This window comes from Balaenoptera musculus, chromosome 1 (assembly GCF_009873245.2).
Source record: "Balaenoptera musculus isolate JJ_BM4_2016_0621 chromosome 1, mBalMus1.pri.v3, whole genome shotgun sequence".
In the NCBI taxonomy this organism is placed as follows: domain Eukaryota; kingdom Metazoa; phylum Chordata; class Mammalia; order Artiodactyla; family Balaenopteridae; genus Balaenoptera; species Balaenoptera musculus.
In genome coordinates this window covers 57,911,770-57,933,643 of record NC_045785.1, presented here as the reverse complement: position 1 = coordinate 57,933,643, position 21,874 = coordinate 57,911,770, and the positions used below count along the sequence as shown (strand labels likewise).

Genomic DNA, 21,874 nt, shown 5'->3' with positions numbered 1-21,874 from the left:
AGAGTCTGAGGCATTCACACTGTGCTAACACCCTTGCCCTGCATCTCTCCTTTCCAACCTGCAACCCAAGGTTATGTGGTTCATAACAAGGCAGGCTATCTGCCCGCAGCCTCATAGCCCACAAAAGCCCTTTGTCACATTGGATTACATCATGGGACAGAGGTGAAGTATTTAGATGTAGCAAAATATCAGAGGGCATGCTGGGATGGAAAGACACTAGGAGAGCACCAGGAATTCACTCCCAGGGCAATAGGTAGTAAAGGAAAGAAAGTAGAAAAGAGAGCTAAAAGAAACCAAGTACAAAATAATAGGAGCTTTTGGCATAGGATTCTTAATTCTTGTCTTTTCATGCTTTATTGTCTCTGTGTGATATTGATTGAATAATATACAATATGGGAGACATCGCATAAAATTTTTTTGAGCTAGAAAGAACCTTAGTGTTGACATTGATGTTCATTAGAAATATTAATGAATTCAATACTTTCTGTGAACTTTTACATTTAAATGCCGCTGGAGCCCATTCAATTCACTGAGCAAAAATACGTCAAATGCATAAATGTCTACTCAAATTTTAAAAATAAATAAAATAGAGGGAGATTTGGTTTAATATTCCTGATCCTTGCCTCCACTCTGCCCCTAGCTATTTGTATTGCATTGTAAGGTACTTTGTGGCTTTTAATTTTCTCATCTGAAAGTGGAAATAAATTAGACCAGGTCCTGATGGCTAACACTCAGGTCCCCAAAACTAATGTGGACCATCTGACCCCAGATGAAATTTTCAGCAAATTAATTAACTGGAAAATAAGAACTATTATGGCAACAGAACCTCACCAGTTTGGTTGCTGCTCCTTCTGTGTGACTGATTGTCTTCTAAGTGCTGTATTAACAGTTTTGGATCATTGACCAATTTAATTGGAATGTAATTAATTCTATAAATGTGAGCTCTTCTTATTTACTTTCATTAAAATTAAATCATGACAAAAAGAAAATAGGTATAAATCAAGCTGCATGCCCTGGCTTCAGGTATCAGTCACATCTGGTTCTCATACAGTAATCTTGAACTTTCTCCAACTCACCTTTATCATACATTTAAAAATTCCTGGGGCCCACATGCTTCTGGGAATTCTGATCATATGAGCTTCTATCTAAAAAACTTGGGTTCCTCTACAATTCTGTGGTTTATTCCATGATCTATACAGTTCTTTACCTAAAACAGTATTGTAAAGGTGGATCTCTTAATTTATGCCTAAATAATTGATTATATGTTTAAATTTTAATTGCTTTGGAGATTTATTATTTTTCCCCTCCTTTTAAAATAGGAATTTACTGACTGACAATGGCAAAAAAAATCTTAGAGAAGTTAGATGTTCTGGATGAGCAAGCAAAGACACTCTTGGCCATAAGAGCAAAGGTTTGTAAAATATAGGCTAAAATTCAATTTTCCATTAAAAGGTTATCATTTCAAATGTGAACGAGTTTTACTTTTTAGTTAATGATGCATTAGTATGAGGCTACAAACCAATTTGTAAAAAACAATTATATTAGTTGAAAGAGTCATCTATGTAATACTATAAAGAATTAATTAAATATACAAGGTAACTTTTAGGTAGCTGCTGTATTTGGTTATGATGTATCTAACCTGCTTAAAAAAAAAAAAAATCCTGGGTTTCCCTGGTGGTGCAGTGGTTAAGAATCCGCCTGCCAATGTAGGGGACACGGATTTGAGCCCTGGTCCGGGAAGATCCCATGTGCCACGGCTCAGCTAAACCCATGCACCACAACTACTGAGCCTGTGCTCTATAGCCCACGAACCACAACTACTGAAGCCCGTGTGCCTAGAGCCCGTGCTCTGCAACAGGAGAAGCCACTGCAATGAGAAGCCCGTGCACTGCAACGAAGAGTGGCCCCCGCTCACCGCACTAGAGAAAGCCCGCGCGCAGCAACAAAGACCCAACGCAGCCAAAAATAAATAAATAAAATAAGTAAATTAAAAATAAAAGAATCCTAAGCAGTCAAATAGTAAATGTGACTACTCCTATAGTTCTTACTAACCTGTTAAACATAAAATCTTGTTTAGCTGGTTCTTTAAAAGGAAGGAAATATTTGGTATAGCTACCAAATTAGAAATAAAGTTCATAGAAAATAATTAAACTAAAAAGGGTGAGTCTCTTATAAAATCCAATATACAATATTAATAAAGAATACAGTTCTGAAACACCAGATTTTTTACCATATGTGAGCAATTTAATTTGGTTGCAAAAAGACTTGTAAAATAATATAACAATGTGAATAAATGAGGCATATATAAGGAACAATAGAGTCTGAGAAATCAAGGAAGACATCACAGAGAGGAACTCTTAAGTGAATGAACATATTTGCAATTTGAAAATGAAAACGTTAGTGTTTGAATAATAATTTGGTTTTTTTTTAATTTTTCATAATTATCTCCTTTCAGAAAATAAAGGAACACTGAAAAATGGAATAAATTAATTCTGTTATAGCTATCAAAATTTTGAATAGCAAACCAGGGGTAACTTAACTAAAGCAAACCTTTTAGGCTTTGACACCCTAAAGTTTATTGCTTTTTTATTTTTTGTTTAAAATGAATTTTAATATATTTTAAAAAATATAATCAGAGATAAATCTATTAAATTTGTCACAAAATTCCCTTTTACATAAAATTTTAAATTATAATTAGTAATAATAATTCTTACTTTTCCTGGGAGCTTCCTTTGGGCAAAGCATTTCCACATATTTTCTCATTTTGTGTTACTATTCATGTGTTACTGATAGAAAATTCTCTGGAGATTCTTCTGGAAGTATATATAATCATTTTTAAAACCTTTTCTTAATTTTCAAATTACACTGTTGGAAACAAGTTAAGCAACATATAGATATGTATAAAGAAAATTATACAAAAGGAAAATTATATAAAGAAATATTAATAGTCTTTGGCCTCTTCCCTCTAATCCTTTCCTCTGAGACAGACACATTTTAGCAGTTGAGGTTTATTCATCCACATCTTTTGTACTCTTACGAAGATATACAAGTATGAATATCTGTATGTATACATACATTTATCTTTACTTACAAATATCCATAATATAAATATACATGTACATATAGACATACATATACATTTATGAAAGTGGATTATCTATTTTTTCTATTGACAAAAAAATGAAATACAGTATATAAATCACTTTGGTAATTGTTTTTTAATTTTTTAAAAACTTTTATTTTGAAATAATCATAGACTCACAGGAAGTTGCAGAAATAGTACAAAGAGTTCCATGTACCTTTCACCCAGTTGACCCCATCGGTGACATCTCACAGAGTTGTAGTTCAGTAGCAAAACCAGTATGAGTCACATCCAACATTGACACAGGTGTATTACTGTTAACTAGACTACAGACTTTATTGAGTTGTCACCACTTTTTAACCTTCACTCATTTGGGTCTGTAGTTTTATGCAATTTTATCCCACTACAGATTTACGGAAATCACCGCAATCAAGACACAGCACACTTCCATCCTATAAAAGTACTCCCTCATGTTACTTCTTTATATTTGTATCCATGCCCTCACCTCAATTCTCTGTCTCTAACCCCAGCAAGGACTAATCTGTTCTCCATATCTATAATTTTGTAATTTTGAGAATGGTATATAAATGGAATTATTCAGTGTGTAAAATTTTCAGATTGACTATTTCACTATGCCCCTGAGGTCCATCTAAGTTTTTGCATGAAGCAATAACTTTTATATGATAAATAATATATAAATTTTATTGCTGAGTAGTATTCCATTATATGGATGTACAGAGTTTCAACTGCTCACCCACTGAAGGACATTTGGGTTGTTTTCAATATTTTGCTTTTAAAAATAAAGGTGCTGGGCTTCCCTGGTGGCGCAGTGGTTGAGAATCTGCCTGCCAATGCAGGGGACACGGGTTCGAGCCCTGGTCTGGGAAGATCCCACATGCAGCGGAGCAACTAGGCCCGTGAGCCACAACTACTGAGCCTGCGCGTCTGGAGCCTGTGCTCCGCAACAAGAGAGGCCGCGATAGTGAGAGGCCCGCGCACCGCAATGAAGAGTGGCCCCCACTTGCCACAACTAGAGAAAGCCCTCGCACAGAAACGAAGACCCAACACAGCCATAAATTTAAAAATTAATTAATTAATAAAATTTAAAAAAAATTGGGTTGGCCAAAAAAATGTGCCTTTAAAATAAATAAATAAATAAATAAAGGTGCTAAAAAAATAAGATGAAGTAAAACTGCTATGAATATTTGTGTACAGGTTTTTGTATGAATGTAAGTTTTCATTTCTCTGGGGTGAATGCCCAAGAGCGTGATTGCTGGTGCAGGGTCTGTCTCTCAAACTCAACAAGGTCAGAGCCACAAGCTTTGGTTTGAGTTCCCCCTCCCTGCGCGTCAGTCCAGAAACTGCCTCCAAGAAGTAAGCTAGGCTATTGTAGGGTTTACCTAATTTGTTTCCCTTTTTTCAGGGATCATGGTCCTGCTCTGCCTGTTTCCTAATGCCTGATTGTAGTTGCTTTCACATACTTTGTCTGGTTTTTCTACTTGTGTATAACAGAAGGGCAATTCCTGTAGCACTTAATCCCTCACTGGCAGAAACAGAAGTTCCCATATCCTTTGACTTCCTTTTCAAGTTTTTATCTCTTTATTCCTCTGTGCTGTGCTCTGAGAGAATGTTTTAAAGAAGATTTTCGGCTCCTTAACTCACTCTTTAGCTTTACCCTTTTCCCTCTTCAGTCCATCTGTATAAATATGTGAACAAAGTTCTCTTTTGATTGCTTTCTTAACTCTATTTCTGGCTCATGTTCCACCATGTGTGTGGCTCCAGGGAGAGGAGCAGGTTGGAGAGAGCTGCCAGCTATAGTTCCAATAACTACGTATCAATATTGTCTTTGCTAAATATATAGGTCGTTCTTAAATTCTGGACTTTAGAATTTGGAGGGAGACTTCATGATCATCTAGACCAACACCCTCATTTCATAGATAGAAAAAGAGTTGGTACACAAGGCCTCCAATTTTCAGTCTGCGTTATTTTTCCATTGTTGCCTGCCACATAAATTCTGTGTGTGAGTGTGTGTATGTATGAAGTGAGATTAATTTTGTCCTTTCCATACCGGATTTTCCTTATATGAAAAGTGTTCCCTTTTTCACTGAGTTATATTTTGGATTTGCTGCAGAAAAACTGCCTTCAGAGTGAAGTAAAGAAAAAGATTTCAACGATACCCCTGACATTTGATTTTCAGTTGGAATTTCAAAAGGATATTGCTACTTCCATATCTGAGGCAGAATCAAAGATCACAAAAGACAGATCATATGGCATTAAAAAAACAAAAAGGTAATCATCATAACTACCTCAAACTTTCAGTTTGAAATTTTAAAGCATTATTTTATATTGTCTTAGATTATGCAATCTATATTAAATGTAAGCTTAGTCAAACAGGTATATTTCATAATGGTTATGAGGTACAATATGCTAGATTAGCATTCTGAATATTCCTAGTTTATAAAATATTTATTATAATATTTCAGTATTGCAGATGATAATTGTATATAGTAATTATAATTCCAAATTTTTAAAGAAAGACTTTTTTTTTTTATAAATTTATTTTTTATTTATTTATTTATTTATTTTGGCTGTGTTGGGTCTTCGTTTCTATGTGAGGGCTTCCTCTAGTTGCGGCAAGTGGGGGCCACTCTTCATCGCGGTGCGCGGGCCTCTCACTATCGCGGCCTCTCCTGTTGCGGAGCACAGGCTCCAGACGCGCAGGCTCAGTAGTTGTGGCTCACGGACCTAGTTGCTCCGCGGCATGTGGGATCCTCCCAGACCAGGGCTCGAACCCGTGTTCTCTGCATTGGCAGGCGGATTCTCAACCACTGCGCCACCAGGGAAGCCCCTAAAGAAAGACTTCTTGAGCTTTATTATATCGCCCCAAATTAATGTCAGGATTTATTTTAAACTTTAACCAATATACTGCAAAAAAAAAATGGTAGGCCTAGAAAACTAAGTAAGGCAGTTTCTCTGTGTACTTACAAGGGGTAGCCTGAATATGTAATAATTGGTCCTTCACTGGCATTGTGTATGTATGTAATGCTATATAATTTTCTAGGCATCAGAAATGTGGAGGAGAGCCCAGAAAAAAGAAATACTCAGGTGTAGAATCAATAGGACTTCAAATCAATTGGACATTGGTGGTAGTGTGTTCTTACCTCATTTATTCTGTAGTAAATCAGTGTATTAAGTGCAGTTTTACAGATGCCAAACCCAAGTCTTGATGAGGTAAAATAACTTGCCCAAAGTCACAAAGCTAACAAGTGGCAGAAGCTGGATTTAGACATAGCAGTCTGATTTCTGAGCCTATGCTCTTATCACTACCACATTCAACAGAACGATTTCCAGCTTTTGATCTTGGTGACTAGATGTACTTTGGTGTTTTGTACTTAGGTGGAGATCATAAGATGAAAAGCAGATTGGAGTGGATAAGAGATTAGAGTGAGAAATGCTGAGCTTTATTTTGGATATGTTAAGTTTTAGATGCCTGTGGGGCATCCAGGTGATAGTGTCTAGAAGACAGTTGGACAAATATGTCTTAATCTAAAGTAAAACAAGATCATTTAGACTCAAAATACAGCTTACTCAGATTTTTGTTGTTTATGATTTACCAGGATGTCAGAACACGTTTCCATTGTGCAGCCATAAGAAAAAGGAGTTTGTTTCTAACACAAATAAATATTAGTGGTTTATGTAATTCAGCTTTATCACAAACTTCTTTCACTACAACTTTGTTTTTATGTAGACACAGCCAATACTTTTACTTCGAAATCATTTATAGAACTATCCATGTTAAAATAGAATATTTTAATAATACATAGAAAAAGTTGCATAAAATGGAAGTTGGGCATGTAGGGAAGGGAAAAATAATATCTTATTATATATTATGTAGTATATAATTGTAATTATATATATTTTATATTTGTATATATTTATATTTTTGAATTTATATATATGTATACCATTATGTGATAGCATAATATATGGCTAATGACCCATTAGACACATTTAAAGATAACGTGCAGTGTGTTTTATGACAGTATTTTCCAGGATGATACTGTTGCTTTCCCTTTCCTGTCTGTAGTTTGTAAGTAGTTTATAAAGGCATCATTGATCCTGTCTTTAATGATGTTATCAATAGCTGAGTAATGTTCTTTTGAGTTGTTTAAGTCTGGCTGAGTTGAAGTTTGAAATCAGAGTCTAAAATAAAGACAAACAGGCACATAGTTTCAAGATTCAAAGATCAAGTAAATTTTGCTTGATCGGTGCTCAGAGGACCAAAACTATCACACACACACACACACACACACACACACACACACACACACAAGTACAGGAAAATGTCAAGAATTTAAACAAGAATTAAGGTGCAACCTAGGCCAAAAGAAAGAAAATTTGGTTGAAGAAATTAAGAGGATCTAGTACATACAGATAAGTCCAACTGGCAGCATATCTAGGCTCTGAGTTTTGCTTTTAAGACCACTTCTAACATTTGCCTCTCTTCAAGTAACTTTGTGGCAATTTTGTACTGTCACTCATGCTTGAATGATTGGCCCTAAACCAAGTTCAAATAAAAAATTCTTACAGACAACTTCATTTTAATTTTTGTTAACAGTAGCTCTGCTATCCCATATGACTGTAATTTTAATTTATTGATTTTCTTCTACAAGTGTTTACTGAGTGACTACTATACTCTGGGAATATAACAGCAAGAGTGAAATATATCTCTTCAATGGAGATTCAGATAAGCGAACAGACAAACATCAGTTGCCACAGAGAGATTCCTAATGTGAGGATCCGCAAAAGTTTCCTAGAGGAGATGGCCCCTCAGGCTATACAAGCCTACCTCAAGGAACAAGAAAAATGTCAAGTAAACAATCTAACCTTACACCTAAAGGAACTAGAGAAAGAAGAAAAAACAAAACCCAAAGTTAGCAAAAGGAAAGAGATCATAAAGATCAGAGCAGAAATAAATGAAAGAGAAACAAAGAAAACAATGGCAAAGATCAATAAAACTAAAAGCTGGTTCTTTGAGAAGATAAACAAAATTGATAAACCATTAGCCAGACTCATCAAGAAAAAGAGGGAGAGGACTCAAATCAATAAAATTAGAAATGAAAAAGGAGAAGCTACAACGGGCACCACAGAAATACAAAGCATCCTAAGAGACTACTACAAGCAACTCTATGCCAATAAAATGGACAACCTGGAAGAAATGGACAAATTCTTAGAAAGGTATAACCTTCCAAGACTGAACCAGGAAGAAATAGAAAATATGAGCAGACCAATCACAAGTAATGAAATTGATACTGTGATTAAAAATCTTCCAACAAACAAAAGTCCAGGACCAGATGGCTTCACAGGTGAATTCTATCAAACATTTAGAGAAGAGCTAACACCCATCCTTCTCAAACTCTTCCAAAAAATTGCGGAGGAAAGAACACTCCCAAACTCATTCTATGAGGCCACCATCACCCTGATACCAAAACCAGACAAAGACACTACAAAAAAAGAAAATTACAGACCAATATCACTGATGAATATAGATGCAAAAATCCTCAACAAAATACTAGCAAACAGAATCCAATAACACATTAAAAGGATCATACACCATGATCAAGTGGGATTTATCCCAGGGATGCAAGGATTCTTCAATATATACAAATCAATCAATGTGATACACCATATTAACAAATGGAAGAATAAAACCATATGATCATCTCAATAGATGCAGGGAAAGCTTTTGACAAAATTCAACACCCATTTATGATAAAAACTCTCCAGAAAGTAGGCATAGAGGGAACCTACCTCCACATAATAAAGGCCATCTACCACAAACCCACAGCAAACATCATTCTCAGTGGTGAAAAACTGAAACCATTTCCTCTAAGATCAGGAACGAGACAAGGATGTCCACTCTCACCACTATTATTCAACATAGTTTTGGAAGTCCTAGCCATGGCAATCAGAGAAGAAAAAGAAATAAAAGGAATACAAATTGGAAAAGAAGAAGTAAAACTATCACTGCAGATGACATGATACTATACATAGAGAATCCTAAAGATGCCACCAGAAAACTATTAGAGCTAATCAATGAATTTGGTAAAGTTGCAGGATACAAAATTAATGCACAGAAATCTCTTGCATTCCTATACACTAATGATGAAAAATCTGAAAGAGAAATTATGGAAACACTCCCATTTACCATTGCGACAAAAAGAATAAAATACCTAGGGAAACAAAAAAATGACAATCCAGGAATCTGCTATTCGGATGAATCATCATTTATATTTGAGAACAAAAGAGAGACAAGTTTTTGGACATGAAAGACTTTAGAATGTAAACTGCTTATTTATTCTTTCTGAGGAACTTGGAGAAATATTTTTATCCAAATTTAAATTAAATATGAATAAAATAAAGATCCAAACTGGGTATCTTTATTACACAAAAATGCATTTGAAAATTTCCCACAGTGTCTGAATGAAACTCTGGACTTCCATCTCAAAGTGGCTGTTCTATAAAAATATAAAACATTCCAAAGAATTACCAGGTAAAAGTGGTCCATAAGAGATTTCAAGTTGGGAAGAGGCAGCTTTAGCTCAACCCCCATCCTCCCATCTGAGCAGTACTTTTCTCTGGGTTTCCTCCTTTGTTTGCCAGTGCCACCTCAATGGTCCATCCCAGACACATGCAACAGCCTTCTTTTAATTCCAGCCCATGCAGCACAAATCAAGGCCTTTACTTGTATTCCCTTTAACTCAACTGCAACAGGATGTAATTTCACAGGGAATTTTTCTAACTATAAGACAAAAAGTGGGGGAGGGAAAAGGATGAATTTTTAAAAATTTGAGCAGCCCCAAACCAATACAACTTACAAAAAACAGATTTATAAATTTATGCTAGTGAACTAACCTACCAAATTTATAACTCCGGTTCCATTCGTCATATTCTATGAAAACCCAGTTCTAGGAACACAGTTTTTATTCCTAGGCTCGTATCCCTCCCATTCCTTCTTCCTACTGTTGGGGTAAAATTCTCCATGGGTCTCCTGTATTTCTGTGCATCTTGTGAGGAGAAGCACTGGCTGCCTTTGTTCTTATCTTTTCAAGGACGTTTGTATGACAGACAGCCTCGGAAGACAGAGAAAGAGCCTTCCTCTGAACAAGAACAGGAATATTACCGTCCATTATAAAAGATTTAGGTTCCCTAAACTCAAGATTCCATTCCTGTAACATAACCCAGTGTGTGTGCAGGTGACATCTGGCCCTCTGCTTGTTGCCCTGTGGAATTGGGGCTCAGAGAACTGACGCAGAAGGTGCTACTCCTGTTGCTGTGCATAATAAACTGTCCTTTGTCTCTGACCCAGGAGTCTCATGTCTTCTGCCAGAAGAGATGAAACTGTGGCAGGCTAACTTGTTGCTTTGTAAATAGGGCCAAATCTCCAACCTTTCACAGTTCTTCACACCTACTTGGAGGGAAGGAGCTTTGCGGGTAGAATGAGAGAAAACTTGTCGGTAGAATGAGAGCAAACTTGGACCTTCTCACAAACTGAGTGGTAAAAGTAGTTGTGGCTCATTTCTCAGTGAATAATAGAGCATCCTTATCCAGGACCCTGTGAGCCTAGAAGGAGCCTATTTATATACCCATTTTGTCTATCCTATAAGTCTATCTGCTTCTAGGTAGCAGGATTTATAATTTAGTTATACCTAAACTAAGTCCACAAAATTAATCCACATAATAAAATTTTTAAAAAGAAAGAAAACACCATGACAAGGGACTATGTAAACTAGAAAAGAAAGACGTGATTAGTTGGGGACAGAATTTGTGTAAAGTTAATTTTATAAACCAAATATCTAGAACTTAGTTCAATTTATTTTTTACAAATTATGTTAACAACTGATGGGAACATACTGTATAGCACAGGGAACTCTACCTAATGTACTGTGATAACCTAAATGGGAGGGAAGTCCAAAAGGGAGGGGATATCTGTAGGTATATGGCTGATTCATTTTGTTGTGCAGTGGAGGCTAACACAACATTGTAGAGCAAACATACTCCAATAAAGATTAAAAAAAAAAAAAGAATAGCAAAAATAAGAATTATGTTAAGTGTGCATTTACTGAAGGACCAAATATAAATGAATAAATAAAGCTGTCGGGGGAGACCTTCAAGATGGAGGAGGAGTAAGATGTAGAGATCACCTTCCTCCCCACAAATACATCAGAAACACATCTACATGTGGAACAACTACAGAACACCTACTGAACGCTGACAGAAGACCTCAGACCTTCCAAAAGGCAAGAAACACCCCAGGTACCTGGGTAAGGCAAAAGAAAAAAGAAAAAACAGACAAAAGAATAGGGACAGGACCTGCACCTCAGGGAGGGAGCTGTGAAGGAGGAAAGGTTTCCACACACTAGGAAGCCCCTTCACTGGCGGAGGCAGGGGGAAGCTTTGGAGCCACGGAGGAGAGCGCAGCAACAGGGGTGCGGAGGGCAAAGCAGAGAGATTCCTGCACAGAGGATCGGTGCCGACCAGCACTCACCAGCCCAAGAGGCTCATCTGCTCACCTGCCGGGGTGGGCGGGGGCTGGGAGCTGAGGCTCGGGCTTCCATCGGATCCCAGGGAGAGGACTGGGGTTGGCTATGTGAACACAGCCCGAAGGGCCTAGTGCACCACAGCTAGCTGGGAGGGAGTCCGGGAAAAAGTCTGGAACTGCCTAAGAGGCAAGAGACCATTGTTTTGGTGTGTGCGAGGAGAGGGGATTCAGAGTGCCACCTAAATGAGCTCCAGAGACCAGCGTGAGCCACGGCTATCAGCGCGGACCCCAGAGATGGGCATGAGACGCTAAGGCTGGTGCTGCAGCCACCAAGAAGCCTGTGTGCAAGCACAGGTCACTATCCACACCTCCCCTCCCGGGAGCCTGTGCAGCCCGCCACTGCCAGGGTCCCGTGATCCAGGGACAACTTCCCCGGGAGAACGCACGGTGCACCTCAGGCTGTTGCAACGTCACACCAGGCTCTGTTGCTGTAGGCTCACCCCGCATTCCATACCCCCAGCCTGAGTGAGCCAGAGCCCCCGAATCAGCTGCTCCTTTAACCCCATCCTGTCTGGACGAAGAACAGATGCCCTCAGGCGACTGACACACAGAGGAGGGGGCTAATCCAAAGCTGAACCCCAGGAGCTGTGCAAACAAAGAAGAGAAAGGGAAATCTCTCCCAGCAGCCTCAGAAGCAGTGGATTAAATCTCCACAGTCAACCTGATGTACCCAGCATCTCTGCAATACCTGAATAGACAACGAATCATCCCAAAATTGAGGCGGTGGACTTTGGGAGCAACTGTAGACTTGGGGTTTGCTTTCTGCATCTAATTTGTTTCTGGTCCTATGTTTATCATAGTTTAGTATTTAGAGTTTATTATCATTGGTAGATTTGTTTATTGATTTGGTTGCTCTCTTCATTTTTTTTTTTATATATAGATACGTATGTATTTTTCCTTTTTCTCTTTTGGTGAGTGTGTATGTGTATACTTCTTTGTGTGATTTTTTCTGTATAGCTTTGCTTTTACCATTTGTCCTAGGGTTCTCTCTGTCTTTTTTTGTTTGTTTGTTTTTAGTATACTTTTTAGCGCTTGTTATCATTGGTGGATTTGTTTTTTTGGTTTAGTTGCTGTCTTCTTTCTTTTTTTTTCTTTTTCTTTTTTTTATAACTTAAAAATATTTTTTTTATTTTTAATAATTTTTTTAAATTTTTAATTTTAATAACTTCCTTTTCTTTTCTTTCTTTCTTCCTTCCTTCCTCCCTTCCTCCCTTCCTCCCATTCTTTCTTTCTTTCTTTCTTCTTTCTTTTTTTCTTTCTTTCTTCTTTCTTCCTTTCTTTTTCTTTCTTTCTCCCTTTTCTTCGGAGCCTTCTGGCTGACAGGGTCTTCGTGCTCTGGCCAGGTGTCAGGTCTGTGCCTCTGATGTGGGAGAGCCGAGTTCAGGACATCGGTCCACCAGAGACCTCCCAGCTCCATGTAATATCAAATGGCAAAAGCTCTCCCAGAGATCTCCATCTCAACGCTAAGACCCAGCTCCACTCAATGACTAGCAAGCTCCAGTGCTGGACACCCTATGCCGAACAACTAGCAAGACAGGAACACAACCCCACCCATTAGCAGAGAGGCTGCCTAAAAATATAATAATTTCACAGACACCCCAAAACACACCACCAGACGTGGTCCTGCCCACCAGAAAGACAAGATCCAGACTCATGCACCAGAACACAGGCACCAGTCCCCTCCACCAGGAAGCCTACACAACCCACTGAGCCAATCTTAGCCACTGGGGCAGACACCAAAAACAACAAGAACTACGAGCCTGCAGCCTGCAAAAAGGAGACCCCAAACACAGTAAGTTAAGCAAAATGGGAAGACAGAAAAACACACAGCAGATGAAGGAGCAAGGTAAAAACCCACCAGGCTAAATAAATGAAGAGGAAATAGGCAGTCTACCTGAAAAAGAATTCAGAGTAATGATAGTAAAGATGATCCAAAATCTTGGAAATAGAATGGAGAAAATACAAGAAACGTTTAACAAGGACCTAGAAGAACTAAAGTGCAAACAAACAATGATGAACAACACAATAAATGAAATTAAAAATTCTCTAGAAGGAATCAATAGCAGAATAACTGAGGCAGAGGAAAGGATAAGTGACCTGGAAGATAAAATAGTGGAAATAACTACTGCAGAGCAGAATAAAGAAAAGAGAATGAAAAGAATTGAGGACAGTCTCAGAGACCTCTGGGACAACATTAAATGCATCAACATTCTAATTATAGGGGTCCCAGAAGAAGAAGAGAAAAAGAAAGGGACTGAGAAAATATTTGAAGAGATTATAGTCGAAAAGTTCCCTAACATGGGAAAGGAAATAGCCACCCAAGTCCAGGAAGCGCAGAGAGTCCCATACAGGATAAATCCAAGGAGAAACACACCAAGACACATAATAATCAAACTATCAACAATTAAATACAAAGAAAAAATATGAAAAGCAGCAAGGGAAAAACAACAAATAACATACAAGGGAATCCCCATAAGGTTAACAGCTGATCTTTCAGCAGAAACTCCGCAAGCCAGAAGGGAATGGCAGGACATATTTAAAGTGATGAAAGGGAAAAACCTACAACCAAGATTACTCTACCCAGCAAGGATCTCATTCAGATATGACAGAGAAATTAAAAGCTTTTCAGACAAGCAAAAGCTAAGGGAATTCAGCACCACCAAAACAGCGTTACAACAAATGCTAAAGAAACTTCTCTAGGCGGGAAACACAAGAAAAGAAAAAGACACACAAAAACAAACCCAAAACAATTAAGAAAATGGTAATAGGAACATACATATCGATAACTACCTTAAATGTAAAAGGATTAAATGCTCCAACCAAAATACATAGACTGGCTGAATGGATACAAAAACAAGACGCATATATATGCTGTCTACAAATGACCCACTTCAGACCTAGGGACACATACAAACTGAAAGTGAGAGGATGGAAAAAGATATTCCATGCAAATGGAAATCAAAAGAAAGCTGAAGTAGCAATTCTCATATCAGACAAAATAGACTTTAAAATAAAGACTATTACAAGAGACAAAGAAGGACACTACATAATCATCAAGGGATTGATCCAAGAAGAAGATATAACAATGGTAAATATTTATGCACCCAACATAGGAGCACCTCAATACATAAGGCAAATGCTAACAGCCATGAAAGGGGAAATCAACAGTAACACGATCATAGTAGGGGACTTTAACACCCCACTTTCACCAATGGACAGATCATCCAAAATGAAAATAAATAAGAAAACACAAGCTTTAAATGATACATAAAACAAGATGGACTTAATTGATATTTGTAGGACATTCCATCCAAAAACAGCAGAATACACTTTCTTCTCAAGTGCTCGTGGAACATTCTCCAGGATAGATCATATCTTGGGTCACAAATCAAGCCTTGGTAAATTTAAGAAAATTGAAATCATATCAAGTATCTTTTCCAACCACAATGCTATGAGATTAGATATTAATTACAGGAAAAAAAATCTGTAAAAAATACAAATACATGGAGGCTAAACAATACACTACTTAATAACCAAGAGATCATTGAAGACATCAAAGAGGAAATCAAAAAATACCTAGAAATAAATGACAATGAAAACACGATGACCCAAAACCTGTGGGATGCAGCAAAAGCAGTTCTAAGAGGGAAGTTTATAGCAATACAATCCTACCTTAAGAAACAAGAACATCTCAAATAAACAACTTAACCTTACACCTAAAGCAATTAGAGAAAGAAGAACAAAAAATCCCCAAAGTTAGCAGAAGGAAAGAAATCATAAAGATCAGATCAGAAATAAATGAAAAACAAATGAAGGAAACAATAGCAAAGATCAATAAAACTAAAAGCTGGTTCTTTGAGAAGATAAACCAAACTGATAAACCATTAGCCAGACTCATCAAGAAAAAAAGGGAGAAGACTCAAAACAACAGAATTATAAATGAAAAAGGAGAAGAAACAACTGACACTGCAGAAATACAAAGGATCATGAGTGATTACTGCAAGCAACCATATACCAATAAAATGGACAACCTGGAAGAAATGGACAAATTCTTAGAAAAGTACAACCTTCTGAGACTGAACCAGGAAGAAATAGAAAATATGAACAGACCAATCACAAGCACTGAAATCGAGACTGCGATTAAAAATGTTCCAACAAACAAAAGCCAAGGACCAGATGGCTTCACAGGCGAATTCTATCAAACATTTAGAGAAGAGCTAACACCTATCCTTCTCAAACTCTTCCAAAATATAGCAGAGGGAGGAACATGCCCCAACTCATTCTACAAGGCCACCATCACTCTGACACCAAAACCAGACAAAGATGTCACAAAGAAAGAAAACTACAGGTCAATATCACTGATGAACATAGATGCAAAAATCCTCAACAAAATACTAGCAAACAGAACCCAACAGCACATTAAAAGGATCATACACCATGACCAAGTGGGGTTTATCCCAGGAACACCAGGATTCTTCAATATATGCAATCAACCAATGTGATAAACCATATTAACAAATTGAAGGAGAAAAACCATATGATCATCTCAATAGATGTAGAAAAAGCTTTTGACAAAATTCAACACCTATTTATGATAAAAATAACCCCAGAAAGTGGGCATAGAGGGAACTTACCTCAACATATTAAAGGCCATATATGACAAACCCACAGCCAACATCATTCTCAATGGTGAAAAACTGAAACCATTTCCACTAAGATCAGGAACAAGACAAGGTTGCCCACTCTCACCACTATTATTCAACATAGTTTTGGAAGTGTTAGCCACAGCAATCAGAGAAGAAAAAGAAATAAAAGGAATCCAAATTGGAAAAGAAGAAGTAAAGCTGTCACTGTTTGCAGATGACATGATACTATACATAGAGAACCCTAAAGATGCTACCAGAAAACTATTAGAGCTAATCAATGAATCTGGTAAAGTAGCAGGATACAAAATTAATGCACAGAAATCTCTTGCATTCCTATATACTAATGATGAAAAATCTGAAAGTGAAATGAAGAAACTACTTCCATTTACCATTGCAACACAAAGAATAAAATATCTAGGAATAAACCTACCTAAGGAGACAAAAGACCAGTATGCAGTAAACTATAAGATACTGATGAAAGTAATTAAAGATGATACAAACAGATGGAGAGATATACCATGTTCTTGGATTGGAAGAATCAACATTGTGAAAATTACTGTACTACCCAAAGCAATTTACAGATTCAATGCAATCCCTATCAAACTACCAGTGGCATTTTTCACAGAACTAGAACAAAAAAAATTCACAATTTGTATGGAAACACAAAAGACCCTGAATAGCCAAAGCAATCTTGAGAAAGAAAAACAGAGCTGGAGGAATCAGGCTCCTGGACTTCAAAGTATACTACAAAGCTACAGAAATCAAGACAGTATGGTACTGGCACAAAAAAAGAAATATAGATCAATGAAACAGGATAGAAAGCCCAGAGATTAAACCCACGCACATATGGTCACCTTATTTTTTTTTTTTTTTTTTTTAATTTATTTTATTTTTGGCCGCATTGGGTCTTCATTGCTGCGTGCGGGCTTTTTCTAGTTGCGGTGAGCGGGGGTACTCTTCGTTGCAGTGCGCGGGCTTCTCATTGTGGTGGCTTCTCTTGTTGCGGAGCACGGGCTCTAGGCACGCGGGCTTCAGTAGTTGTGGCACGAGGGCTCAGTAGTTGTGGCTTGCAGGCTCCAGAGCGCAAGCTCAGTAGTTGTGGCACACGGGCTTAGTTGTTCCGTGGCATGTGGGATCTTCCCGGACCAAGGCTCGAACCCGTGTCCCCTGCATTAGCAGGCGGATTCTTAACCACTGCGCCACCAGGGAAGTCCCTGGTCACCTTATTTTTGATAAAGGAGGCAAGAATATACAATGGAGAAAAGACAGCCTCTTTTCTGGGAAAACTGGACAGCTACATGTAAAACAATGAAATTAGAACACTCCTAACACCATACACAAAAATAAACTCAAAATGGATTAAAGACCTAAATGTAAGGCCAGACACTATAAAACTCTTAGAGGAAAATGTAGGCAGAACACTCTGACATAAATCACAGCAAGATCCTTTTTGACCCAGCCCCTAGAGAAATGGAAATAAAAACAAAAATAAACAAATGGAACCTAATGAAACTTAAAAGCTTTTGCACAGCAAAGGAAACCATAAACAAGATGAAAAGACAACCCTCAGAATGGGAGAAAATATTTGCAAATGAAGCAGCTGACAAAGGATTAATCTCCAAAATTTACAAGCAGCTCATGCAGCTCAATATCAAAAAAAAAACAACCCAATCCAAAAATGGGCAGAAGACCTAAATAGACATTTCTCCAAAGAAGATATACAGATTGCCACATGAAAGGATGTTCAACATCACTAATCATTAGAGAAATGCAAATCAAAACTACAATGGGGTATCACCTCACACCAGTCAGAATGGCCATCATCAAAAAATCTACAAACAATAAATTCTGGAGAGGGTGTGGAGAAAAGGGAACCCTCTTGCACTGTTGGTGGGAATGTAAATTGATACAGCCACTATTGAGAATAGTATGGAAGTTCCTTAAAAAACTGAAAATAGAACTACCATATGACCCAGCAATCCCACTACTGGGCATATACCCTGAGAAAACCATAATTCAAAAAGAGTTATGTACCACAGTGTTCACTGCAGCTCTATTTACAGTAGCCAGGACATGGAAGCAACCTAAGTGTCCATCAACAGATGAATGGATAAAGAAGATGTGGCACATATATACAATGGACTATTACTCAGCCATAAAAAGAAACGAAATTGAGTTATTTGTAGTGAGGTTGATGGACCTAGAGACTGTCACAGAGTGAAGTAAGTCAGAAAGAGAAAAACAAATACCATATACTAACACATATATATGGATTCTAAAGAGAAAAAAAAAAGGTTCTGAAGAACCCAGGGGCAGAACAGGTATAAAGACGCAGGCGTAGAGAATGGACTTGAGGACACAGGGAGGGGGACAGGTAAGCTGGGATGAAGTGAGAGAGTGGCATGGACATATATACACTACCAAATATAAAATAGAAAGCTAGTGGGAAGCAGCTGCGTAGTACAAGGAGATCAGCTTGGTGCTTTGTCACCACCTAGAGGAGCGGGATAGAGAGGATGGGAGGGAGACGCAAGAGGGAGGAGATATGGGGATATATGTATATGTATAGCTGATTCACTTTTTTATAAAGCAGAAACCAACACACCATTGTAAACTTTGGCTTTCCTCTCATAAGCACACTGAATCTTTAACAGCATTTTGCAAAATTAGCAGGTTTAAGACCTCCTCAAAGAATGTTAAAATGACCATAATTTAAGAAATTGAAGAGAAGAAACAGACAACATAAAGGCACAATATTAGTAATGAGAAAGGAGCTATGCCAATGGACGTAGAAGAAATTAAAATAATTATAATGAGTACTTCATATAACTGTGCTGCTTTGAAACATGAGTCAGATAGTGGATAATCTGGGAAAATATAAATGGTGAAAATAGAATCAACAAGAAAAAGAAAATGTAACTAAATCAGTAACTAGAAAATTTTGAGAAATTGTCAAAGAACTATCTTTTACAAAAGCACCATCTTGAAGCTGTGTCAGGGTGACTCCAACGTTTCAAAGAACTATTTAAGTGGTTTCTGAGCATAGAGATGGAATAGTTCCAATTCTTTTTATAAAGATAGCTTTGAACCTCAAGTCTGACCACAAGAATGTAAAACCATTGCAGTGTCTCGCTTATAAATATAGATTTTTTTAAAATCTAAAATAAAAATATTAGCTTAACTGTTTCACTGCCTTTCTCAACTTGGGAACATATAACATAAAGCAGTTTTATATTTATTTCTCCAATTTCACTCTGATCATTTTTGGTTATTAAAAGTCTGACCAGTTTAGTATTTTGATCCCGTGTATTAGTTGAGGTTTCCCCTTCCCCCATATAAGCCAGTTTAGTGACCTGAAATGAAAAGGGGTATGGCCAGCAATTTGATTCTTCCTGTCCTGACCTGTAAGTGGGAGATGGGTGTGGTCTTCCTCTAGCGCACCTCCTCTTCTTCCCTCTTTTAATCTTTTCTTTTCTTCTGGTATGGGATCATTGGTGTGCTAGAGCCAGCTCCCAACAATTTGTTAGAGGTGATTGTTGAGTCTTCAGGGATTGTGTTAGATGGTTATTAAACACAGTCATTATTTAAATTAAATATGTAAACTAAAAATTCAGTGACATACTAAAAAAGATAAAACTCATCACCTCCTAATTATTTTATTACATTTCACTATTATCTAATGTTTTTTGTTTGTTTGTTTGTTATTTGAAGGCCCAGTGTTTGATTTTATTTCATCCAACAGAAGGTTCTATTTGTGGTAGCGAACAGACGCTGGGGATTGGGGCTGAGAGGGGGCAGGAGAAGGGGAAAAAAGCCACATCCACTCCCACGCATAGGTTTTCCCCGAAATTGCCACGTGGAGATGAATGAGTGATTCTGCAATTTATCACCTTCTCTCTCCTCCCTTCCTCTGGCTACCGCTGGGTCTCGATAACGCTCATGTCTTCAACAGGAGGTCCCAAGGCGCGGGGCAGTGGGGAGATCCCCGGGGCAAAAGGCTTCACCTCGCGGCTGCAGTGAGCGGCGGGTGCCTATCTAATGTAAATAATTCTTATACCCCAAGAGGTAAATATTACCCTCATTTGGCATATGAGGGACTGAGATTCAGAGAAACTCAATATTCTGCAGAAGTTTACATAGAGTCTAGATGCAAAGTATGGTCTAACCTCAAAGCCCATGCTCTTTGGTTCACTGTAAGGAAATCCATATCTGAACATCTCTATATATTCTGCAGATGTATTTGAAAAAATACCACAGTAAGATAAGTATAAAAAAATCATCTCCTTAACAAGACTATATAGCCAACAACATTAGGGTGGAATCTTTGACACATTCCTATTTAAATTAGAAACAGAGGGATGCCCATTCTCACTAGTATACCAAACTATTCTGGAAGTACTTGCCAATGATATTAAATAACAACATAAGATACAAATTTAAATGTTTTGAAAGGAACAGATAATTTATTTTATGAAGATTAAATGATTGTTTATTGAAAAACCTAAAGAGAATAAACTGAAAACTCATTGGAAATTATAAGATTATAAGAGAGTTCAATCAAAATTTACCAAAACAACTCATACATTCAACAAGTATTTATTATACGTGTACTATGTGCCAGTCACTGTTCTAGGTGCTAGGAATACACAGTGACTAAAACAAAGACCCTGCCCTTAATTTGCATTCTAGGGTAAGGCGGAGAGACAGATAACAAACAAGCAAATGAATGTATAATATAAATTCACTAGTGATAAATGCTATGAAGAAAAATATAGTAAATTAACGGAATTAGGATTGATTCCCTTAATTTACTATATTAGACGAGAGGGGGCGCAAAAAGACCTTTCTGGAGAGATGGGAATTTGAGTAAAGACTTATGAAATACATCTCTTTTTTTTTTTTTTTTTTTTTTAATTTTATAGCTACTTTTTTTTTTATTTTTATTTATTTATTTATTATTTTTGGCTGTGCTGGGTCTTCGGTTCGTGCGAGGGCTTTCTCTAGTTGCGGCAAGTGGGGGCCACTCTTCGTCGCGGTGCGGGGACCGCTCTTCATCGCGGTGCGCGGGCCTTTCACTATCGCGGCCCCTCCCGTTGCGGGGCACAGGCTCCAGACGCGCAGGCTCAGTAGTTGTGGCTCACGGGCCCAGCCGCTCCGCGGCATGTGGGATCCTCCCAGACCAGGGCTCGAACCCGTGTCCCCTGCACTAGCAGGCAGACTCTCAACCACTGCGCCACCAGAGAAGCCCGAAATACATCTCTTATGATTTAAGTGAGCAAACCTTGCAATACCTAGGGGAAGAATATTACAGGCAGAGGGAAGAGCAAGGGTCAAGGTACTTACGTGAGAGCATAAGTTCCTTTCCTTAAACCAAACAGCCAAAAAACTCACTCTGCTTCCATGTGGAGGAGAGGGGTAAAGGGATGCACAGAGAGAGACCTGGAGGGCATTCAATGGAAGCTCCTCTACTTGGAAATACAAGAATTGGGAGGAAAGTTTCTGTCTTGCAATGAGAATTGTGAATTTCATTTCAGTGTGACAGGA

At 37.8% G+C, this 21,874-nt stretch overlaps 1 protein-coding gene across 1 annotated transcript in view; it reads left to right on the top strand.

The window, feature by feature from the left end:
• The first annotated feature begins 1,319 nt into the window (after positions 1-1,319).
• Positions 1,320-21,874, top strand: part of C1H1orf141 (chromosome 1 C1orf141 homolog) — a 45,799-nt gene continuing 25,244 nt past the window's right edge. The window contains exons 1-2 of the mRNA XM_036830346.1: positions 1,320-1,411; positions 5,214-5,371. Of these exons, the coding sequence (XP_036686241.1) occupies positions 1,337-1,411; positions 5,214-5,371 (233 nt within the window). The 5' untranslated portion in view covers positions 1,320-1,336. The remainder of the gene's footprint in view (positions 1,412-5,213; positions 5,372-21,874) is intronic.